Source organism: Vicugna pacos, chromosome 30 (assembly GCF_048564905.1).
Source record: "Vicugna pacos chromosome 30, VicPac4, whole genome shotgun sequence".
NCBI classification, from domain to species: Eukaryota; Metazoa; Chordata; class Mammalia; order Artiodactyla; family Camelidae; genus Vicugna; species Vicugna pacos.
In genome coordinates, this window is record NC_133016.1 from 18878568 (window position 1) to 18901698 (window position 23131).

Consider the following 23131-nt stretch of genomic DNA (forward strand, 5'->3'; position numbering starts at 1 on the left):
GGTTAACGGTGACGTTGAACAATTTATCATATATTGTCCATTTGTAGTTCTTATTTTGTGACTTGTATTCTGTGCACAATTTTCTATTGGAGTATTGGTTTTCTTTTTGATTTCTTAAAACTCTTTGGATATTAAGAATATTAATTCTGCCATATGATGCAGAATCTCTGTCCCCTTCTCAGTTTACTCTGCATATGGTGTGTCTTATGATGGTTTTAAAGTTTTATATTGTAGTCAAATTAGTGAACATTTCCGGCATTGTTCTGGCTTTTACATCACCCTTTTAAAGTATTTCCTTCCAAAGCTTTTACAAAGATGTGCCCACTTGTCCTTACTGGTTTTATTTTTCTTTTCAGTTTTAATTTTTACACTTTTTCCATCTAAAATTTATTTTGATATGAGGGAGTGAGGATAGAACACTGGCTCAGGTGTTGTTTTTTTTTTTTTCCCCAAATGGCTGCAAGTTTGCCTACCGCTGTTATTTGAAAAAAATGCTTTTTAACAATTTGTTTGCTATTTTACCGTTATCGTGAACAAATGATCCATATGTGCTTGCATTTATTTCTGGATCTGCGATTGTTTCATTTCTCCGCCTGTTTTAACATCGTTACCATAGTACTTTAAGTGCTGGCTTTAGTAACGTATCTTCGTACCTGGTAGTACAAGTCCCTCTAAAAGTGGGACAGAAGAAGGCACTGATACTTAAATTCTCTTAAAAATTAACTGTTATCCCAGTAAATTCAAGCTGTCCATAGCATTTCTTGAAAGCGTTGTGCAGAATAGTGATTCTTAAAATATAGGCCACCTGTATTAGAACTACTTGAGAATTTTTAAAAATTGGTATTTCTGGGCCCTATCCAAGAGCCCCTGAATTTAAGTTGTGTTGGGGAACCTGTTTTTACAAACTCTTAAATGGTTCTTAAGAATATCATAACAAACTTAACACTGAGCTAAGCCATAGTAAGCAGCAGTCAAGTTCTTCCTGTTTAAATGTTTAAAAAAAAACTGTCTTTAAATTAACTACATCTTTTAATTTTACATGTGTACATGTGTATGTGTGAGCACACGTAGTCAGTTATATATCCTGTCAGTAAGCGTATATTGGGCATTTATGTCGTTCAAGTACTGTGCCAAGAATACAAGGATAACATCTTGCGCTTGAGATTTGGCCTTTAGATGTGTGATCATAGTCCCTAACTACACACACACACACACACACACACCTCAGGCTCCTGTTATATTTTGGGTCAAAGTAAAATTACTGTCTGAAAGTAGCTTGCAGTTAGGTTGTGGGAGAATATGTGTACAACTTGAATGGAACTTACGGAGTGCAGTCTGTTAGTTGCAAGATCTTTTTTTTTTTTTTTTGAGTGCTGAGTGCATTGGTGGGTGGGAGAGAGAGAAAAGAAACGCCAGGATTAGATGTGGGCAAACCAAAGAAGCTTTACTGGATGGAGGCAAGAACAGTACTCCTGTTTCAACTACAATTGAAGTCAGTAGTATTTACACCTTGAAAAGCAGAAGAACACTTTGTTAAATCTAGCTGTGCTTCCTGAATTTCTCATGGCATTCAGTCTTCCACCTTGATACACTGGGATTCAGTTATCAGCACATTTTCCACCTGGGCTGGTCTCTTATGGCAACACAGGTATCTTGTTCAGTTTGCCTTTCTTTAAAACGTGTTATTTGTCTTCACTTACGATCATGGTAGGGTGGTGATCCTCGCCGACAAGACAGGACGTTGAATACAGGCTAAGCGCGTCGTAACTCTGCCTTCTCATGTCTGTCTCTTGCCTTGCCTTAGGTTCGGGAATACCCCATTGATGTCCAAAGCAACCAGCTGCCCTTCCTGCGGAATCCGGATATCCTGGTGGGAGAAAATGACCTAACTGCCCTTAGCTATCTGCATGAGCCTGCAGTTCTGCACAATTTGAAGGTCCGTTTCCTGGAGTCCAACCATATCTACACTTACTGTGGTAAGTTGGGGCAGCTGTTGGTTGTGTGTGTTTGAAATTGCTTACAGGCTTTAGGCTTGACGTGTTCAGCTCCAGCAATTAAGACTCCTACTTTCACTCTCATTTGTAAGTGCCTCCCTTCTGAGACCCTGGAAAGGTTGGCAATCGGTGAGTGTGCCTTAAATAGGCTGCCCTACGTCTCTGAGGGAGGGCTGCTGTTAATCACAGCTCAGCCAGGGAAGAACTGGGCCACACTATGCGGCTTGACTGGCTCAGGCACAGTCCTGGGGTCGGTAGGGGAGCAAAACTCCACCCCCGCACCCTCGCTCAGGCATCCGCTCTCACCACCCAGCACACTGCTGCAGGCGTGTACCTGGCTTGTTTTTGTTTTCTGCTTGAGAAAGGGCTGCTTTTCTCTCTGACCCTCCTACTTGCCCAGGTGCAAATGTGATGAGTATTTGTTGAATTCATGATCAGACGCCGCGACACATGCTTTAAACAAAAGTCCTAAAATTCTCTCTTATTTTTCTTGAAATTTCTGTTTCCCCCACCCACATTTGGGCTTCTCTTTTTTTAGAGTATTGCTAAGTGGTATGATGAAAACAAGAACCCTGGAAACTGCTGTTTGAGGGGGCAAAGGTTTTTTGGGTCTGGTCGTGGAGTGAGCCGAGGACTTCTATGTGGGCGGTTGCCTCAGCAGCTCAGTCTTGGCAGTGATCATAGGTGAGCCCTCAGGGGGTCAGGGATCTCTGCCCTGCGACCTCTCACGTTGGTCTGGAGTTGGCTACTGTTCTGCCAGAATACGGGAGCTGTGAATAGCATGTTGATTTCAGTGTTTGACAGTTTCTCGAAGCTCCTTTCTCCCAACTGCTAGTGGGAGTTTTATTTGAAAGAAATCATTAATTATCAGAGCCCTCAGTAGGTGTTCTTTTTTCCAAGAATATTTTTTAAAATCTTCCTTTCTAGGAGGAAGGGTAAGTGGCCATCAGCTTCACTTTTTAAAGGCGTGCCTTCTAAGAGAGATCCTGGTGTCTGTGTATATTTATCCAGCTGCACCGTGGCTCCTCCATCTTCAGCTGTTCAGAGCGACTGGTGATGTAGCTGAGAGTTCGAAGAAGCAGTCTTACCTGCTCTGGAGGAGGCTGAGACATTTTGGGAAAATGTGTGGCCCAGAGTATAATGTCAAATTTGAATGGAATGCTGCATGAATTAGGGTTTAATACAACTCAGCAACCATTAGAACATGAGAGGCTGTTTTTAAGAGAAGTCTCCAAGTCATTCACCTTATTAAGTGGAGTTTGTCAGAGCTCTGGGCCTTGTTTTTCAGGCCAGGTTGTCTTTTCAGGCAAACTTTCCTCTGAGGAGGACTTGCATGTCTTTTTCCTCTCCTTGCCTTTCCCTCTTTACCTGGAATGTTTGGCTTATTACATTCCAGGTTGCTCTTTCTGTCTGTGCGTCTGTCTGCCTCTCTCCCATATTTTTCCCCCTCTTAAATAGACTTTACATTTTACCTCAAGTTTAGATTGAGAGCAAAATTAAGTGGAAGGTACAAAGATTTGCCATGTACCCCCTTCCCCGACACATGCAACAGCCTCCCCCACTGTCAACATTGTACTCAGAAGTGCCATGTTGTTAAGATTGTTGAATCCACAGTGATACATCATTGTCGCCCAAAGTCCATAGTTTACATAGGGGTTCGCTCTTGGTGTTGTGTGTTCTGTAGGTTTGGACAAATGTATAATGATACCATTATGGTTTCGTAACAGTAGTTTCAGTGCCCTAAAAGTCATTGATGTTCTGCCTATTCATCCCTCTGACCGTGGGCAACCACTGATCTTCTATACTTTCTCCATAATTTTGACTTTACAGAATTCATATAGTTGGAGACACAGTGTGTAGCCTTTTCACATTGGTTTCTTCCACTTGGTAATACATATTTGAGTTTCCTCCGTGTCTTTTCATATCTTGATAAATCATTTCTTTCTAACAGTAATATTCCACCGTTAGAGTACCACATTTCGTTTGTCCGTTCACCTGTTGTGTAACATCTTGTTGCTTCTGAGTTTTGGCAGTTATGACTATAGCTGTTATAAACATCCATGAGCAGGTTTTCATGTGGATATGTTTTCAGCTCCTTTGGATAAATACCAAGGAGTGTGATTATTGGATCATATGGTGAAAGTATGTTTAGTTTTGTGAAGAAACTTCGAAAGTGGATGTGCCATTTTGCATCCCCACCAGTGATGAGCAAGAGTTCCCTTTGTTCCACATCCTTGCCAGCACTCGTGTTGTCAGTGTTCGGGATTTTGGCCACACTAATAGGTGTGTAGTGGTATCTCATTGGTGCTTTAAATTGCATTTCCCTAATGCCATGATGTGGAGCATCTTTATCCACTTTTTTGCCGTCTGTGTATCTTCTTTGGTGAGGTGTCTAGGTCTTTTGCCCATTTTTAATCAGTGGTTCATTTCCTTATTGTTGGGTTTTTAAGTGTTCTTTGTATATTTTGGGTAAGAGTCCTTTGTCACATATGTTTTTTACAAATGTTTCTCCCCATCTATGATTTGTCTTGTCATTCTTTTAACTGTGCCTCTATTCAGACACCCGGAGGGGGTATGACACAGGAGCTCTTCCATCTTGGCCGTGACCATTTCCATTCCTGCCTCCTCTTCTCCAAATGACTGAAAAAGCCCGCACTGTTTATACCCTTGTCAGTGGTTCCCTTGTGATCCAGAATGTACTTTTATGTGAAAGAAAAATGAATCTGTCTTGTCTTGAATATTGAATTGGTGTTTTCTCTCTGTTCACATTCTCAAATACCAGTTTGCCTTGCCCTTTCATAAAGGATCTGAAAAGTTAGAAGATTTGCTGATTCTTCATTCAACATGTATTTATTGAGTCCATCACTGCAGTGCAGTCCTTTTGGGGCACAAGATGAAAAAACAGTGAAATGAAAGCTGATACATGATATATGTGATGTGAGAGAATAAATAGCCGACACTCAGTGCTTACTGTGCAAGATGCTGGTCTAAATGCTCGCTCTCTCTATTAATCATTGTATCCTCAGGATAACCAGGAAAATGCAATTATCGTCCCCCTTTTGCAGTGCAGGAAACTAAGGCACTCAGAGATTAAGTAATTGGGCAAAGTCACAGTGAATTATTGGCTGAGCCACGGTTTGACATTAGGATATGCAAATCATATCTCCTGTCCACAAGTTGTTTGTATTTTAGTTAGGAAAACCCACATACAAATGAGAAATTAGTAGCCCCCCTTATAGATTTTAAATCTGAGATGGCTTTTTAAGCCTAACCTGCCTGTTGGCAGGGTTAAGCAGCCTCTTCTTTCTGACCTTGTAACACTGCACATATCTATTTTATGAATTCAGTTTGTTGAGCATCTGTGTGTGTGTTGTGCACACATGTGCTTATTCTGTGTTCTAGGGTATTCGGAGAACTGGCCTGTCAGCCTTTTCTCCATCAGGGCCTGCAGAGGGCCTGACAAACACATAGATAAATCTTGATTTAGTTGAGTGATGGCTGAAGACTCATTCTGTTACTCTTTGCTTCTCTGGTTTTGATGTATGTCAAAGAGAGGGGCTGCTTAGGGGCCTTTGAAGCTCACGCCAGGTGGCTGTCGTGCAGTCGGACTCTGACTGCATCGTCTGTTTGCAGGTATCGTGCTTGTTGCCATTAATCCTTATGAACAGCTGCCAATCTACGGTCAAGATGTCATCTATGCGTACAGTGGCCAAAACATGGGGGATATGGACCCCCACATCTTTGCTGTGGCAGAAGAAGCCTACAAGCAGATGGCCAGGTAAGAATAACCTCCACCCAGAAGTCCTCTTGGGTGGCCGGGGGGCAGAAGGGGGAAAGGCTGCCTTCTTTGGCTGCTGCTGCTCAGTGATGGAGTGGTGATTCTGGGATTGAGGAAGAGTCCTGGAAACAAAACCAGCCCAGGGTCTTTTCTTAGCACATTTCCTCATGTCTTCATCTTACTCTTGTGAACTTGAACCTAGGCCTGGAGAGCAGTGGCTCCTTAGACTTATTTCATTTTCATTTTTGAGCAGTGTAATAAATGCCTTTCTTTCTCCTTAGTTTTCTCTTTCCTTGGTTTTCTTTTGGCCCTCTCTCCTCCCTTCCAGGTGTAATGAATCCATTTTGCAGCATCACTATTCATTTTACAGATCTCACTGAAGGCTCCCTTTTGAGGGAACCAGGACTCGTCGACAACTCCTGAAGATGCCATGCATTTAGGGCAGAAACAGAAATTTCAAATTAGCTGTCATTCATAGTGGTTTCGAGTTTTTAGCCGGGAAGCAGAGTTCTGTTTAGGCACTTAAGCAGATCTCATTTTGCTCTTTTCTAGCTCTGAAAGATAGGTACAGGTCTCTTTCATCAGAAGATTGATAGGTGGATGTAGTATTCTGGGTTCTGCAGGGCAGCAGACAAGTATGGAGTGTGTGTGTACGTGTGTGGGCGTGCAGAGAGAGGGTTGCTTTTTTTTATATATGTCTATTTTTATTGAAGTATAGTCAGTTTACAATGTTGTGTCAATTCCTGCTTCAGTCATATGTGGACATATGTATATTCATTTTTATATTCTTTTTTATCATAAGTTACTACAAGATATTGAATATAGTTCCCTGTGCTACACAGTATGAACTTGTTTATCTATTTTATATATATTAATTAGTATCTGCAAATCTTGAACTCCCAGTTTATCCCTTCCCACCCCCTTTCCCCTCTTGTAACCATAGGTTTGTTTTCTATGTCTGTGAGTCTGTTTCTGTTCTTTAAATAAGTTCATCCTTTTTTTTTTTTTTTAGATTCCACGTATAAGTGATATCATAGGGTATTTTTTTTTTCTCTTTCTGGCTTACTTCACTTAGAATGACGATCTCCCGGTCTATCCATGTTGCTGCAAATGGCACTATTTTATTCTTTTTTATGACTGACTAGTATTCCAGTGTATAAATATACCACAACTTCTTTATCCAAGAGAGAGATTTTTGTTTTAAGGAATTGGCTCATACATTTGTGGAGGCTTTGGAAGTCCAAGATCTGCAGAGGTGGCTGGCAGGCTGGAGACCAGGGAAAAGATGATGCTGCATTTTGAGTCTGAAGGCAGAATTCCCTTTGGTAGGGGAAACCATTTTTTTCCTCTGCTGTCAACTGATTGGATGAGTCACACCCACATTATGAAGAGTAATCTGCTTTACTCAGGGTCTACTGATGGAAATGTTATTTTCATCTTAAAAAAAAACAAACACCTACACAGCAGTATCTAAGCTAGTGTTTGACCAAATGTCTGGGAACTGTAGCTTAGCCAAGTTGATACCTAAAATTCACTACCACAGTGTTGAACTTGAACTATTCAGGTATATTATAGGGAAAGATAGTTTTACCAAAGACTTAGTGGAAATGCATATCCCAGTTAACACCAAAATGCTGAATCCTTTCAGCTAAATCTTTCTTGCCACCTCTAGAGACCACCTTACGGAGTGAGCAGCAAATGTCGGAGTCCTTTTGGGGGAGAGGGGCTGCTTGGCTAATTGAGTGAAGGAGTGAGAGAGCATCCCATTTAAGGTGGTCCATGTTTCAGTGGATGTAAGAGTGTAATTTTCAGCTCAGTGAAAGTTTCCATAGGGGAAGACTGTTACAGAGGCTTCCTTTCTCGTTTACAACGTTGCACTGCTCACCATGGAGAGCAGGATTTACAAAGCCTGCTTCCTTATAGATATGCAATGACCAGACTCAACATAAGCAGCGACTGGAGAACTGAGCAATTTAACAACTGGAATGATCTAGAACCATTTTTCCACTCCAAAATGCGGTAAGAGGTCGTGGAGCTAAAATGGTCATGACCTTTGACCTCGCTACGGCTGTAGAAAGATCACCTAGTATGTTAAATCTGCTGTCAGGGCTTAACTAGGAGTCGCTTAGCTTGGTAACCTGTTGATGCCCACGCCTCCTGACTCAGAGTGTGGGTCAAGGTCAGGTCACGTGGGGATAAGAGTGAGGGATGGCGTGTTGCAGGGCCCAGCCCTGCTCAGGGGTCTGCACAGGTTTTGTGCTTCAGGAGAATCACTTAAACCGAGTCTTCCTTTGCTTCATGTGAGGAAGCCCATCTTCCCTTCTTTGCCAATGGTTTCTTTACGGTTCCAAAACAGAAGGTGAGTGTGGCTGCTTCTGGCGACTTCCTGCCACGCTAAAAGTTCCGCCGGCTCTCTGAGATGTGTCCTTTCATGGACGTCATTGGTGTTTCTCATCCCACTCTCCTCTCTTAGCCGATTGCATGTAGATGTATCAGAAGTTGCTGTTCTTTGTCAGACTTCCTGAGGCGCCCCTAGAGCTTTGAGGAACGTCTAGCCTCCAGCTTTATCCACACCACACTTCCCCTGGATTAAATGCCTACATCCTTCCTTTCCAGCCTGAAGCTGTGCTCATGTTATTCTCCTCCTGGGTCATTGCATGCATTTGGGTCCTTGTTCACATCCATTTAGAGGGAAAGGGGCAGTATGGGCACCCAGGGTGGTGGTGATACGATTTTGCCTGGGGTGAGGAGTTTGATGATTAAGGGGTTTTGATGTTAATGTTGGACTGGGAATTGCTTCCTTAAGAGCTTTCTTTAAGGTCTTAAGGTTTATATTCATTCTACCCACTGAGTCCCAGGGTGTAGCCAAATAATTTTGCTGAAATTCTTGTGCAGTTTTTGCTCATGAACGTGTCGTAGAAGTGTAAGACCAGCACACGTGGCCACTGGAGAGAGCTATTTTTGAATAAGTTCTGTGGTCAGCAGCTCAGGGTTTCTGCTATTGATCTGAGACGCATATTAGAAGCCCCAGAAGAATCTTTGTTGTGCAGGGAAGGAGGGAGACCCACTGGTCAGATGCAGGGAAGGTTTTGCTGTATTTCCATACGGGCCTTCTCTGTCGACTGTGAATACTAGAAGACATTCATTTACCAATACTTGCCAGCTATGCTGTGCTCTTTCTGACTCATCAGTAGTTGTTGAAATAATTGTTATGTGGATCAAGTAGCCATGGCCTAGCGCAGTGTGCTTAGAATCTGAGCTTCCGTAACAGCTGGGGGGATAAAGGGTACACGAAACTAAAGTTCATGACTCCCAGTCTTTGGAGACTGTGACTCAGTTGACCTTGGACACGGCAGTTCTTCCCCTTGGTTCACTGGGACCTGGATCTTCTTTCTCGATGTGGTTCACACAGGGACCCCTCAACTCTTAATGCTTTGAGTGCTTGAGGGGACTCTGTCAAAGCTCAAAGGGATAAATCCAGACCTTCATGCCCATCCCAAGAGTTCCTGCAGGGTCCTGCTGTGCTGGACGGAGGGGAAGAGAAGGCACAGTAATAAGAGGATCGGTTCATTGTCCCCGTCCAGGCTGAATTCACCAAGTCCAGACTTGGGACTAAATGGAGATTCAGAGGGAAGAAAAAGGTTAGTGTAGTACAAAACATCAAATTCATGAATCAGGTCGTCTGCTCGAGAACCCCTGTGAGAAAGGGGACTGACCTCCACTGTATCTCTGCTCCTCCCTCCAAGTTTGAGATCCAATATGCCCTTTTCCTCATTTTTACCTCCCTGACTTCAGCCTCAGCTCCTAGGTTAAATCGTACAGCCAGCATTTGTGAAGTATCAGTTATCTGATAGGCTCCTTCCTGAATGAACACTAAGAAATGTAAGACCTCTCGCTCCCTAATTCTTTTTTTTGGGGGGGGGGGGTAATTAGGTTTTCATTTACTTATTTATTAATTATTACTATTTTATTTGATGGAGGTACTGGGGTTTGAACCCACGACCTTGTGCATGCTAGGTATACGCTCTAGCACTGATCTATACCCTCCCCCTGCTCCCCAGTTCTTAAGGTGCTCGCAGTCTGGTTGGAGAGAAAAGGCAGAGTGGGGCCTAACAGCCTGTAACTGCAGAGAGTTGAAGCCATGCTTGGAGTCATTGTAATTGAGTCTGAAACTCACTGTCACACCCAGTCCAAGGAAACTTTAGCGTTTAAGCTGGATCTTGGTGAGTTGGTGGGACACACAGAGTGCAAAGCAGACATCTAGGTGGGTGGGATCGAGTGAACGTCAAAAAGTAGAGTCACAAAACTGCAGTGACACAATGCTTCACACATCCCCCGGGGACGTTTATAATCCAAAAGACATCATAACAAGTGTTGGCAAGGCCGTGGGGAAATTAGAATCCTCACACGCGGCTAGTGGGAGTGTAAGATGTGCAGCATCTTTGTGAAATAGTCTGGCAGTTCTCCAAAAGGTTAGACTGAGTTCCCACATGACTCAGCAGTTTTACTCATTGGTGTGAACCCAAGAGACATGAAACATACGTCCACACAGAAACTTACACACAGACATTCATAGCAGCCTTACTCACAGTAGCCAAAAGGTGGAAACAAACTAAATATCCATCAGCTGACCAATGGATAAATAAAATGTGATTGTATCCATATGGTAGAATATTATTTGGCTCATGAAAAGAAACAAAATGCTGATACACAGTACCACTTGGATGAACCTTGGAAGTGAAAGAAGCCAGACATAAAAAGCCACATATTGTGTGATTCCACTTACGTGAAATGTCCACAATAGACAAATCTATAGAGAGAGGTAGATCAGTATTTGCCTCGGGCTGGAGGTTTGAGGGGAAATGGGGGAGTGATGAAAATGTTCTGTAATTGACTGTGGTGATTAATGCACAACTCTGCAAATGCACTGAAACCCACTGAATTGGTACTTTAAATAGGTGAATTGTGTGTTCTGTGAATTACATCTCAAAAAAGCTATTGTACACAAAAGGCGTGGTCAGGGAACAGCGCCCAGGAAAGTTTAACCTGCGCGGCAGGTGGGTCTGTAGGGGGTTGTGGACTGTACAGTTAGAGACAGGGCGGCTAGACTGTGGAGGCCTCTGCAGGCCAGGGGGACTTGGGAAGAAAAGTGTGTTCTGTTGGCAAAGGCTATGAGGACGGTCCAGCGATCCTGGATTAATCGAGTGAAACATTCAAGGCAGGGGGCTTCTCAGAGCAGTTGCGTTGACACAGGTTCTGAGTCTCCAAGGTGGGGATGCATTATGCTGGGTTTGCCAATCTTATTTAGACGTAGAACTGTTTTTATGTTCCCAGAGGAGTCTTTGGGAAATACTGGCCTAGGGCAATGGAGACATTTTAGAGCTCATTAAAGAGACAATATGATACGAGGGAAGTTTAAAGAACAGTTTTTCTCTGATGTGCCCTATTTCAAAATCTTTTTCTTCTCCTCCATATTCCTGTATCATTTCCCAGGATGAGGACACCTGTAGATCGGTGAAGCTGAAATCCAGACCCAGTCTGTTTGCCCCAAAGCCCTTTGTACTGGCTGAGAACCTGCAGTCCCTCCACCAGGGGTGCCTATTGACTGGCCTGGTCCTCAGGGATAGACCTTTTCCCTTAATGATTCAAAAGTGTCTAAGTTCCACGGTGAGATGAGAATTTTTGGTGTGTTTTCTAGCTCTGCTGATGGGAGCAGGCCATCGTATTGTGCTCCCCGGGTCTGATCCTTTTTTGAAAAAATTTGAGTTTTTGTGTTCTTTTCTGAAAGAGACTGGGGACACTGCAAAGCAGATTCAGTCACTCAGGTAGCCAGGGTAACTGAGCACACAAATTTCCATCTGGCTCTGCTGTGCTTCCAAGCTGTGACTTATAGTGAAAGGTGGGCCTGTCCTGAGCCGGGGAAGGCAGCTGATTGACACCTGCTCTGTGCCCACGGGAGTGTCCCCAGAGAAATTCCTGACTCTGCTGCAGAAGGGAGAAGAAATGAGGAAGTTCTACATTTTCCACCTTTGGAGGTCAAAAAAAAAAAAAAGAAGCGGCAACTTAACCTTCCTAGCCATTGCGGGGAATACTCTGGGATCCACAAGAATGGTTTCAGGATCTTTGGGAAAATAATTTTTAAAAAGAATTGCACATAGGTGACCTAAATTCACAACCTTGCTTTGACAAGTTTTAACTAGAATGATGTCAGTTTCTTGCTTTTTGATGTGAAGTGGCTTACTATTCTGGGTTGTTGTAGTTTGGGGACATTCGGGGTGTGTGAGGTACTTTCTGATGGAGCCTCATGTTTTCGGTGAGAACATGATCATACTGATTAGAGCAGAGCCAGGTCTAGTGTCTCTGTAAGGTATTTGCTGTGCGGGAGTGTCCAGGGGTCTGTCCCTGGCGATGCGTCTCTCACCTACTGTGTGTCCATGCACGAACTCTGCGGGCCTGTGGTTCTCAGTGTCTTCACCCTTTAAGAGCAGTGACCCTGCCTCAGGGAGGGACCTGGACCTGTGAGAAGCCACGAGGAACCTTTAAATGCCGGGAGCAGCATTAAAGTGTGGGGCACTGATGTTAAAGCTGACAGCTTCATCAGCTGTTGTTGAAGACGACAAGGGACGGATCACTGGGGAGGTCAGTAATTAAGGAGCGATGACTTGCTGAATTTTTACGGTAAAGTCTGAGACCATGACTTCAGTCAGCCCTGATTTTTAGACCACTTCTGTTTTTCTTCCCATTCATTATGATTTCGAGTCAGGACTAGTTAGGAGTCAGTTGCTTTAGCACAGGGTTTGGGAGATGTTCAAGATGTCTGAACACAGGAAGGACTTTGTTTCCTCCGGCATTACCTCTTCCTGGAACGTGCCCGAGTGTTTCCCTTTGTTGAGATTCTCCCTGGGATGCTGTGTTCCCTGGACTCTTCCCTGCTCCCCTGTCCGCTCTCCCGTGCCGTCCTGCTCAGCCAGGCCTGCACACCCCTCGGGGTGGGTGCCCCAGCACCAAGGTCTGTAGCTTCCTCGTGATCCTTTATAATCTCTTAGACTGTATAGTTTATATTTCTACCTATCATGTTTAAAATTCTAGTCATATCATTTAAATTTGAGTGTAGGGGGAAGTTAAGTGTGCAGTGAATGTAGCTAATTATGACGTCCCTATGTTAAAAGAAATTGTAGGTGTATATTGTCACTTCCTTCTGAAATTGTGTATTTAGAAAAGAACAGGACTAGACCATTTCCTTTGTCTAACTTCTGTGACACTGCGGAGGTTCTGAATGTTATTAATAGGTAAGTCCCAAATCAGAAATCACAGAGCTGAAAGATACTTCAGTTTATTAATAATCACTTTTTATCTTACCTGGGGAATCACAGCATGTTGGAAAGAAGAGGGCCCGCAGTCATCTGGAAGGAATTGGCTAAACTGTAAGGATGCTGGAGACCGCATCCTGGCCGCTGGTCCTCTGGGGGCTGCCTGCCCGTCCCCAGCCCAGGTAACACCGGCTCTCAGATGTGTTCCGTTTTAAACATCTTTCACTGTTGGGAATTTCTCCACCACGCATCTGAGCTCGGTCCTGTGCAGCCACACGGGACAGCAGGCGTTTACTTAACACGCGGCAGCCCCTCTCCCCAGCTCTGGCTGAGCATCTTGCCCCCGACAGACGTTCCTTCTGAGCATGGTTTTCAGCCCCTCTCCCACTGGGGGCCACCCTCGGACACCATCCGGTCTTTGTCTCTGATACCCGAGGTCTCTGAAGGCGGTCTGCCAGGTGAGGCAAAGACTCACACACAGAAGTTCTGTTAGAGGAGCCTACAGTTGCCCCGACTTGGCAGGCGTTTCATGTTGCTGATTTTACTACGTTTGCAAGCTGTTAAATTTCTGTTTTTCCTCCCTCTGCCCACACATGCACAAGAATTTTATTACAACTCTAATGAGATTTCGTTGACTCGCAATAAGCTGTGCATATTGCAGTTACACACGTTAAGTCGCAGATACAATTTGACAGATTTTGACACATGCGTACACCCAGGAAACCATCACCACCATGGTCCAAACAATGAACATTTTCTTAGCTCCCCAAAGTTTCCTTGTGTTTCTTTAAAATCCACTGCTCCACCACCGGGTAGCCACTGATCTACTTTCTGTCACTGTAAATTCAAACTTCCTTTAAGATATGTTGCCCTCATTCTGCACATGTGCGATTGATTTTTTTATGTGCTGAGCAGGGTTCAGTTATCTGCATTTTTCACCTTTGGTCCCTGTGTTCGATTATCCCAGTGTATCTTTGAGAATCCTGAGTTCTGTGTCTGATACATTAGATCTCCTTGGCTCGATGCCTGTGCAAATTTAACAAGTCCTTTGCCTCTTTCTTATCTGTTGGTGAAGGGGTGTTCATCTGGATAAATTGCTGTGACATGCTGGGAGCAGCTCTTTGACTAGGTACAGATAATTTAATCTAACAGAACTACAAATGTAGTCAGGTACTGACTTGTGTTTGAAGTCATGTGAAGAGCCGTGCACGCCAGGTCGGTCATGGTGACGTGATCTGAGGTCTGGTCTGAGGATGCGGGCCAGCCAGACCCCAGTTAGCCACTTCCTCCCCACGTTCACCTGGTCAAGTACTGTCACTTAGGGCACCTCCACGTCCTCAGCTGAAGCAGGAGGATGCATGTGGATTTCCCTTTGCAGGTTATTGTAAGAAATACCTGGGACTTCACACACACGAGCCTGAGCACCACGTCCTGCGGGACGTGCGCTCACGCACCCCCCCCCCACCACCCTCCGTTCTTGTCCTGCTGTCAGAGCCATACTTGTCACCCCACACGGACTTCTTTTGGAATTCATAGTGGTGGTGACATGTGATAAGGTTTAGTTTTTCACGGTGCCTGAAATAATTTTCAGTGAAAAAAGCTAATGGAATGTGAGGCCGAGCAGGTTGAAACATAGTTTCTTTTCACGTTGTGGTTAACAACTTTCATGCCATGGTGACCGCTCTTTCTTTTATAACTATGTTGTTTTACATCTATGTCCTGAAAGACAGGAGTGGCTGTGAACCTCGTCTGCTGAGGTGACGCCGTGCAGTGAGGTGGCTCAGTGTCCGGGAGCAAGACTGCCCGGATTCTCAGCATAGCAGCCACGTGACCTTGGCGAGTTACTTAGGTTCGCCTCACTTTGTACCAGTGCCTTCATCTTTAAAATGGGGGTAAATGTAGTGTCTGAATCGTAAGATTGTTAGAATTAAATGAGTTGGTAAATGAAAAGTGCTTAGAATGAATGACTTCTGGCACAGAGTAAGTGTTCAGTGAGTGTCTGGTGCAGTGGTGGGTGGTAATGGTTATCTGGTGATAAATGATACTAATGATCTGATGGTAAATAATAATCATCATCATTTCATAGTGTCCAAAGGGAAGAAGTGCTGGGTGGCGACATCAGTGCTGAGTGAGATTCCCTTTAGAGTTGCCCTCGGGGAACAGATGGTGTTTCACGGTCAAGGGGATAGTAGAAGGCGGGCAATTTCGTGGGATTAACAATGTTCTTTTGGACTTTTTTATAGGCTCGTGTTGGCAATTAGAAGTGCAGAGGTTTGTAGGTGGTTGTCAGTCTGTCTAGAGAAAAGCCAGCATCAACTGTACTATGTTAAACCCATTTTCTGTCATACACAGCCCCTAGAATAGTGTCAGCATGTGGGCACCACTGCCTTTTGGTAATGGCATCCTTAAGCTTAAGCAACAGGAAAGTAATATGTTACACTGCAGGAACCAAGTGATTATTTGATTGTTTTTGTAGGCAGCTGGCTTGAAAGAGCCTGCCTGGTATCTCCAACTGAGCATGTGGTGGTGGCCAGAAAGCAGCTTTTCACAAGTGGGTAGAAGTGAGGCTTAGTCACTTCTGGTGCCTGCAGTGGTGGATCAGATGGCTGGAGTGGCAGTCTTCAAACTGCTGGGCACATCGGTTTTTGTAGGGTTGATTGAAGTGCAGGAAGAAAATATTAGAACTTTGTTTTTCACAATCTTTAAAGATACAAAATTCAGTTAGTGTCTCTCTTATAATGTACACAGTGTGTTAGTATAGTAGCACAGAAAGGAATTTATAAATATTTCAGGGGGAGCTTGCTCAGTTTTCCTTGCAGGTGGGAAAAAAAAGGAGGACTAGTTTAGTGTCTAGGGCAGTGTCTAAAGCCACAGATTCAGTGGTCTTTGTGGCCTAGTTCATGGTCCACAGAGGAAATCTGTCCCCCAGCCCCTGCTGTGGTTCTTATCCATGTGCACAAAGGGAGGAAGGTGGCTGGCTCAGTGCAAGCCATCCCCATCATAGGGGACATGACTAAGAGTACATGGCCATTATTCCTCTCTGTCAGCTTACTAGGCTGGGTTAAAGAGCCCCACTTTTTAGTAGCTCTTTGATTACATTAGGATGTAGGTGTACAACAGTGGACAGTATTTTATCTTAAAAAAGAAGAAAGCCTTGGGGAGATTCTTGATAATGGAGAGAGATTGTTAGAATTGAATCCCCGCAAGGGCCTTGCTTGTGAATGGAGTCAGCAGAGGCACCCCCAGATGGCGCTATTTCAGAATCACTGAGGGAACCCTCCCCACCACACACACACCTGCTTTACTGAATCAGAATTTCATGGGAAAAACAAAATTATCTTTAAAAAAAAATTCTATAACTGATTCAGAAAGGAGAAAGTCTTTGGACAAGTTTTTGGGAAAATTTTAGAAGAGCTGTCTCTATGATTTTGGGGATTCAGACCTGGTGCTCAGGAAAACAATCTGTCCCAGGTTTCAATAGTCTCTGCAGTCTTGAAGTACGCTTGGTTGCTTTTAGCATCTCAGTATGAACTGAGTATCTGTGGGTGGGTTTTGATCAAGGAAAGGAGTCACAGAATGTGAGAGCCTATTAGAAGGCAGAGAATCCTTCAAAGGTGGTAGCTGTCTAGGCTCGTCTGCAGTGGTTCTCAACCCTGGCTGCACGGGAGAATCACTGGGAAGGCTCCAAACTACCCATGGCCGCGCCTCCCCCCAAGAAGTTGAGTGACTCAGATGGGGCTCAGGTGTCGATATAAACACTCCCGGGAGCTATCCATGTGAGGCAGGGTTGAGAATTTTGCTGAAATCACCTGTGTAACTTGGGTGATCCATGTGGTCTTTGTCAACAGCGGAGCTTTGGGAAGTGAGGGACTCTTCTGTGCAGGGAAAGGTTGCAGAAAGTGCAGGTGAAGCCGCCCGTCCAGGAAGAAGCCCCGCGTTTATATCCTTTAGAACCACAGTGCACAGATTTAAAAGCAAATGTTTTTTGAGTCTGCCTGGCTCCTGCCTCCATCATAGATCAATGATTTTGGAAGCCAGAAGAGGGGCACCTACAGCCAAAAGATGATGGAAGTTAATTTGGTCCTCTGTATTCCCAGAACTAGAGAACAAAATGCCTCATGATCGATGACCTGCTTTAAAAACAGATGTCTCTTTTGGTTAAAAAGGGACTTAACCTTCCTTAGAAGAGCAAGTATCAAGAGTACTTAGAAGCATGGGATGTCTTTTTAGACAATGCCTCATACCTGGTAGCAGAGGGATAAAGAGCAGGGGAAAATCCTGGCATCCAGTGACTTGTGATCAGTTGTCCTTCGCAGATGACAGTACTGTACCCCTAACCTTGTGCTTACTGAGAAGTTCCTGGGGACCCGTTAACAGAGGTGTGTGAATTCTGTCGAGTCTAGCTGCATTTAGTTTAAATGTGTAGCACCAATCTTCAGTTAGGACATTGGGGATCGATATGCACTCTCTCAGTTTGTTCCGCTTCCCCACTGGGTCGTTGGGCTCCCAGAGTTTTAGTCCATTTGTCATTGCACATATTGATCCATCATAATTACCTGGTGGGCAGGAACTCTGGCTCAGCAATCCAAGGCAGAGATTTTTCTTCCCAGGTGTATGAGATTGTCATTACTACAGTGCTGTTCATTTCACTTCCTTATATTTGTAGAGCCTCTTACTTTATTTTGCAGAGTCTACGTTCATGAAATGCACAGAATGGCTAAGATTTCTGTACTTGGAGTTGGAAGGCTTTTGAGGCCAAATCTTTTAGGATAGGGGTTCCTTTTCAGCGTCTTCAGTGTCATGGTCCCCAGTCTTTCTGAAAACTTCTAGTCGCCTCATCCCATTATTTGGAACTCAGGGGTGAGCAGGTATCTTACCGTCACTTAACTCCCACCATAGTTGCTGCCTGTTTTCTGGAGAAGTCACCAGAACAGATTGCTCTGGGAATGCACCTTTAGTCTCTGCTTCTCCAAGCTAGACTCTTCCTGTCTGGCTCACATGCCTTGTGTGGCAGTTCACAATTCTGATTGACTTCCTTTGAATATATTCCAATTTTTCAATATATCCCATAAAATGTGCATCCATAGTTAAGCCAAGAGTGTAGATCCAGACTGACCAGAGAAGGAGTCCATGGCCCTCTCCTGTTCTCCTGGGATAGAAATACTTGGGGGCTGCATTAGCAGAAATTTACTAATAGTTTCTTGCTGTGATGTTTGATAATGAGTCAACCAAAGTACTCTAGTTCTTCATATCCAAACCGTGTTCCTAGGTGAGGATCACAGTTTGGTATAATACTACCGTGACACGCATCGTGGACCCACGGTGGTTGTAGACCCTGTCCAGATCACATTGGAAGTGGCAGTGTCCATTTTAGCATCCAGGTTTTCCTTTGCTCCTGTGCTGTTTCCTCTCTCGCTAAGTTGGGCTGATGACGCATTGGTTTTAGAACTAATCAAAGATGTCTTTACTTCACAGTACTAGGTCACCAAAATGACTTTTTCATAGGGGATTGCAGAGTTTCTCACTTAGCAGTTCTGTAATTACAGAGAGAATAAGTGACTTACCCTTGAAGAGTCTGTCTGGGAGACCCTTCTAAATTTTGAGAAATAAGAAGAAAATTCTGATTTCCATCATCAGCACCCTACAAGTTAGCCCTTTCCTTCTCCAATACTGGTGCGCCATTGGTCTTCAGTTAAGGATGCCAAAACTGAACTTGGGCTTTCCTTAAGCAGGTCCGGGGGATTCCCCTAAAGCAAGAAGTGGGGGTTAAAGAGCCCAAGTTGGAAATAACACTGCCTGCTTCCCTTGGTCCCGCTGCGTGCCTTCCTCCAGGATCCTCTCTGTGCACCAGAAGCCTCTCCTGGTTCTCTCACGTCACATCCTGAGTTCTCTTTTACCTGTGGTTTATGGTGAAACTGATGTCCACTTTCTCCCGGGCCTGGCTCTTGATTTCAGGATGGAAACTTAACAAACTTTTAATTCATTTCTCCGCAACAGCAGACAGAATTTCGAGACAATTACCACGTTTGGTACTCAAATATCATGTTGTGACAGTCCCAAGGTGAACTTTGGCACTTTTCCTTTGTCTTTGCCTTCCTGTTACAATAATGCCTCGAGTTGAGGAAGGAGAATGCCATGTAAAAGCAATGTAAAAGGGAAAAGTACATTAATAAGTCTCAAAAATATTTCCCTACTTTGTTGCTATGCATAATAGCAGGGAATGTTCCTTAAGGTCATGAGTGATGTACAAGCATTACCTGACTGTTACTGCAGAAGAGGCACACATCTTGCCTAAGGCACACAGCTGGCAGCTGGCAGAGATGATAGGCTCCTGGGCCTCATTCCAAACCCTGTGCTCTTGACTGTTTGGTACACTTCCTCCCTGGAAAAGATGATTTCTGAGTTTCTGCTTTGGGAAACTGGGTAAATAGAAGTTCCGTCTGCTGAGAACAGAAGATGGGGGAAGGGGGTAGGAGATGGTTGAACATGAGTTTATTTGGGATAAACTCTGACCCCTGACATCCAAATAGCACTGTCTAGCAGTGGAGTCTGTGATGGACTTGAGAGAGGTCTTGGCCTATAGGTGGGACTCGAAGCCTTGGGAATGGGTGATGTCATCCTGGGACAGATGCTTGAGAAAAGTTCCCAGATCTAACCCTGAGGAAACGGAGCATTTGAAGATCTGGTGCAGGAAGAAGAACCTGTAAGGGGGTGATGATCCCCTCTTCTTATAGGTGATGGAGGGTGATGCCTGCTTCTTGGGAGCGATTGGAAATGTGTGTAAGATTTCTGCTTGGCACAAACAGTACGGGTGTGGGGCACTGCACTGACTGGGTTACTGCGTTGATCAGTGTTAGGAATCTGGAGCAGCCTGCAGCGGGGCTGGGCGGTCCTGTGGATCTAAGCACTGCCTCCCATCTTGCCTCGTCTTGCTCCACCCCAAGTGCTCAAAATGATCTTTAACATTCTGTGTAACTCTCACATTTATGCTGCCCTTTAGTTTTTGGGCCTTTTTTGTCTCCCTTACCTCATGGCTCCTCACTGAAACTCGAGGAATGTGGAAGCATACATAGGCTGTTGAGAGCTGAGCCTTTGAGGGGCCCAGCCAGAGTCAGCAAGCTCGTGAGTGGCAGGGCCATCGCTGGGACTGACTCTCCTGCTGCCACTCCGGGTCCTTGCTCCTTCTCCTCCTGCATCTCTTGGTGGCTGAGTCTGGAGAGCCTGGGTCTCCAGCTGAACTCCCGCAGGGGCACTGAGCTTACGCTGATGAATTTGTTCCACCTGACAGCACGTTTTCACGGCTGCTGCATGACAGTGTCAGCTGGTGTGTGATCTGTCCTGTTGGACACCCGGATTGCTCCTCCACGGGTGACCGCGGAGCAGGCTATAATTCACCCCTGGTGGATTCCCGCATGTGTGCTCTGAGTGCAGAGCCAGCAGGAGTTTTCAGGCAGATGCATCCTTCGTTTTCCCCTGTCTCTGCACACTTGATGTGCCCCGTCTGTGCATACATGGGCCACTTTTAGGTGGGCATAGAATGTGATGTATAGGAATGCTCTGGATACCAAACTTTCTGCCCTGGAGATTACAGCCCTTTAAATTCTCAGAGTAGACAAGTGACTATGTAATATTAATTAGATGGCTGACCAAAGATTCTCCTGCCTAAACATATCTGTCTCCCTGGCCTATCGCTTTATTTAGAGTGTTACCCTACTTCTCAGCTGTGACTCAAACTATTAAAATATACATATTATCTGAGAGAGAAAGTGTCATATATGTCACAACTTTAAAGTGCAACTCGAATCCACTGTCTAACGATTCCTACCACCGCGGCCTGTGTGCAGGGACTCATACTCTGGGTCGCTGCTGCAGCCTCTGAACTGGCCTCAGTCTTGCTTTTCTCTAATTAGCTCCCAAGCCCCTCCTCTGTGCTGCTGGGGAGGAGGGGCTGTTTGTGCATGTTTGCTTTCAGGTAAATGATTTCAGAGTGTTAAAATGCTGATGGGAGGGAGCCAGTTGGGGGAGAGAGGCTGACAGTTGGGAGGGGTTTGGGACACAGGGGAAGGGGATAACTGGTAGAGCAGAATCCTGGACATGAGGGTGGGATCCAGAAATACACTTCCGAGAAGGGAGTATTCTCCAGTTGCTGGAGGAGGGGAGGGGAAGAGCTAGGTGTGGATGCTGCAGGAAGGCTGGTGGACATGGTAGCAGGAATGGACTGTTGCAGGCCTCTGCCCTCAATTGCTAAGATTCCTATCATCTTAGCACACGGTGGATACTGACATGTTGGATGAATGACACGTGGATTTTGTAGCACCTCACAGTGTAGATGTGCCCAGGGAAGTCCCTGGGATAGGAATAATCACATGTACTTGCGGAGAAGAAAGCTTGACGCTGAACCGGCCGTGTGTGCTGTGAGATAACTGATGTAAGGGTGGGGTGGGAGGTGGGAGGAGATGTCTGTCTCTTGAGGGACAGATGACTCAGGGGGTGGCAGTGGGGCTGCAGCATTCTCCAAAGAGCCTGTGGCAGGTGAACTTGGTGAGCCAGAGTGTGGTGTTGAAGATGGAGTCATCAGTGTAGTATCCCTGTGGATCTGTCACATCTGCCCTGGTCGGGGGCCACACACTGTCTCACCAGGTTCCCTTGCGCTTGTCACAGGTCGGGTAGAGAGACCAGGAGACAGAGTCAGACCTTGACAGCTGCATGGTGCTTAGGTATTTTTTGGTCTAACTCATTTATTTTACCAAAGAGGAAATTGAATGCCAAGGAGGAGAGGGGAGCGGCGTCAGCATCAGGCAGGAACTTGTTAGAAGGTGCATCTCAAAATCTTTGCATTCCCAAAGGACAGTATTGGACTGTTAAGGGCAATAAAATGCAGAGAGTTTGAGAATGCCGTTTAGTCTTCTGGTAAACTTCAGTTTTAAGGCCTGAAAGTTTATATACCAACGTTGTGGCTTACACTGTAATGTTTCCCAGTGGAGAGAACCTTGCCCCATATCCTAGTGGTCTCTGAAACCTGCCTCCCACCTCTACCAACACACTCAGTGGTGATTCTGATTGGCTTTTGGGAAATACAGCAGGACTGATGTAAGCATGGTTTCCTCGGAAAGTCGTCATTAATGCTGCATGAAGAGTCATGATTTTGCAATCAGGCAAAGAAAAGAAAACCATTTTAAAAAGAGAATCAGGGGATCTTAACCATTTTTGTTCTATGTAAAACATATAAATGTATCAAATTAATATGTACAGAGGACTGATTATATTGAAATGATCGAAATGTTTTAGGATTTTGTGATAAAGGGAATATAAGGCATTGTTAATTCGTTAGTGGCAGGTCTGATAATAACCATCACTTTGACATAGTGATGAGTGTAAATATTTAATGTAACCTGCGAAAATTAATATTATGGTATCAGAGTCACAGCTTTTGTTCTTGCTTTTTGTGAGGCTATATTCTTAATTGAAGGAACTGTTTAAGTTGTTAGAATTTAATAAAATTAAGGCTGTGCTTTTTATTGCATTTAAGTTCATGGATTCCCCTGAATTCTGTTCATGGTCCTGTTGGGAATTCGTGGGCCCCAGGTGAAGAACACTGGAGGTAGGAGGTAGCGTGGAGCTGTGTATTCCCCCCTGCAGGCGTTAGCGGGCAGCAGCACGCTGTTTGTTGTGCATGTGCATCTGTGTGCTTCCAACACCAACTCTGACCAGTAGGCACTGTCATTTCAGCTGTGTAGATGGCAACAATGTACATCCAATTAATGAGAAAATGCTACTTTGACTTCCAGGTGGTTTATCATAAACCATTAGCTGGAGCTTAGACTTAAATGTAAAGGCTCCTATTGTCTGGAAGGAAGAATGGCTAATAAATCCACAAATTCAGGATTGTTTAGCCTCTTAAAGCTCATCCTTAAGTTCAGTGTTACATGGTATTAGGCTAGAATTGACCATGAATTAGTTACAAAGTATTTGAATTTCTACAAGTACCTGAACATATTTATATAGTGACCCATTTAATTAAGCTGTTGCAGGGGTTCTTAACCCTAGCA

At 44.6% G+C, this 23131-nt stretch overlaps 1 protein-coding gene across 2 annotated transcripts in view; it reads left to right on the forward strand.

Moving 5' to 3' along the window:
* The window catches only part of MYO5B (myosin VB), a 289752-nt gene that overhangs the window by 133828 nt on the left and 132793 nt on the right, over positions 1 to 23131 (forward strand). For both annotated transcript variants that reach the window (XM_072952259.1, XM_072952258.1), the window contains exons 3-4: positions 1805 to 1976; positions 5628 to 5772. In XM_072952259.1, coding sequence (XP_072808360.1) covers positions 1805 to 1976; positions 5628 to 5772 — 317 coding nt within the window. The remainder of the gene's footprint in view (positions 1 to 1804; positions 1977 to 5627; positions 5773 to 23131) is intronic.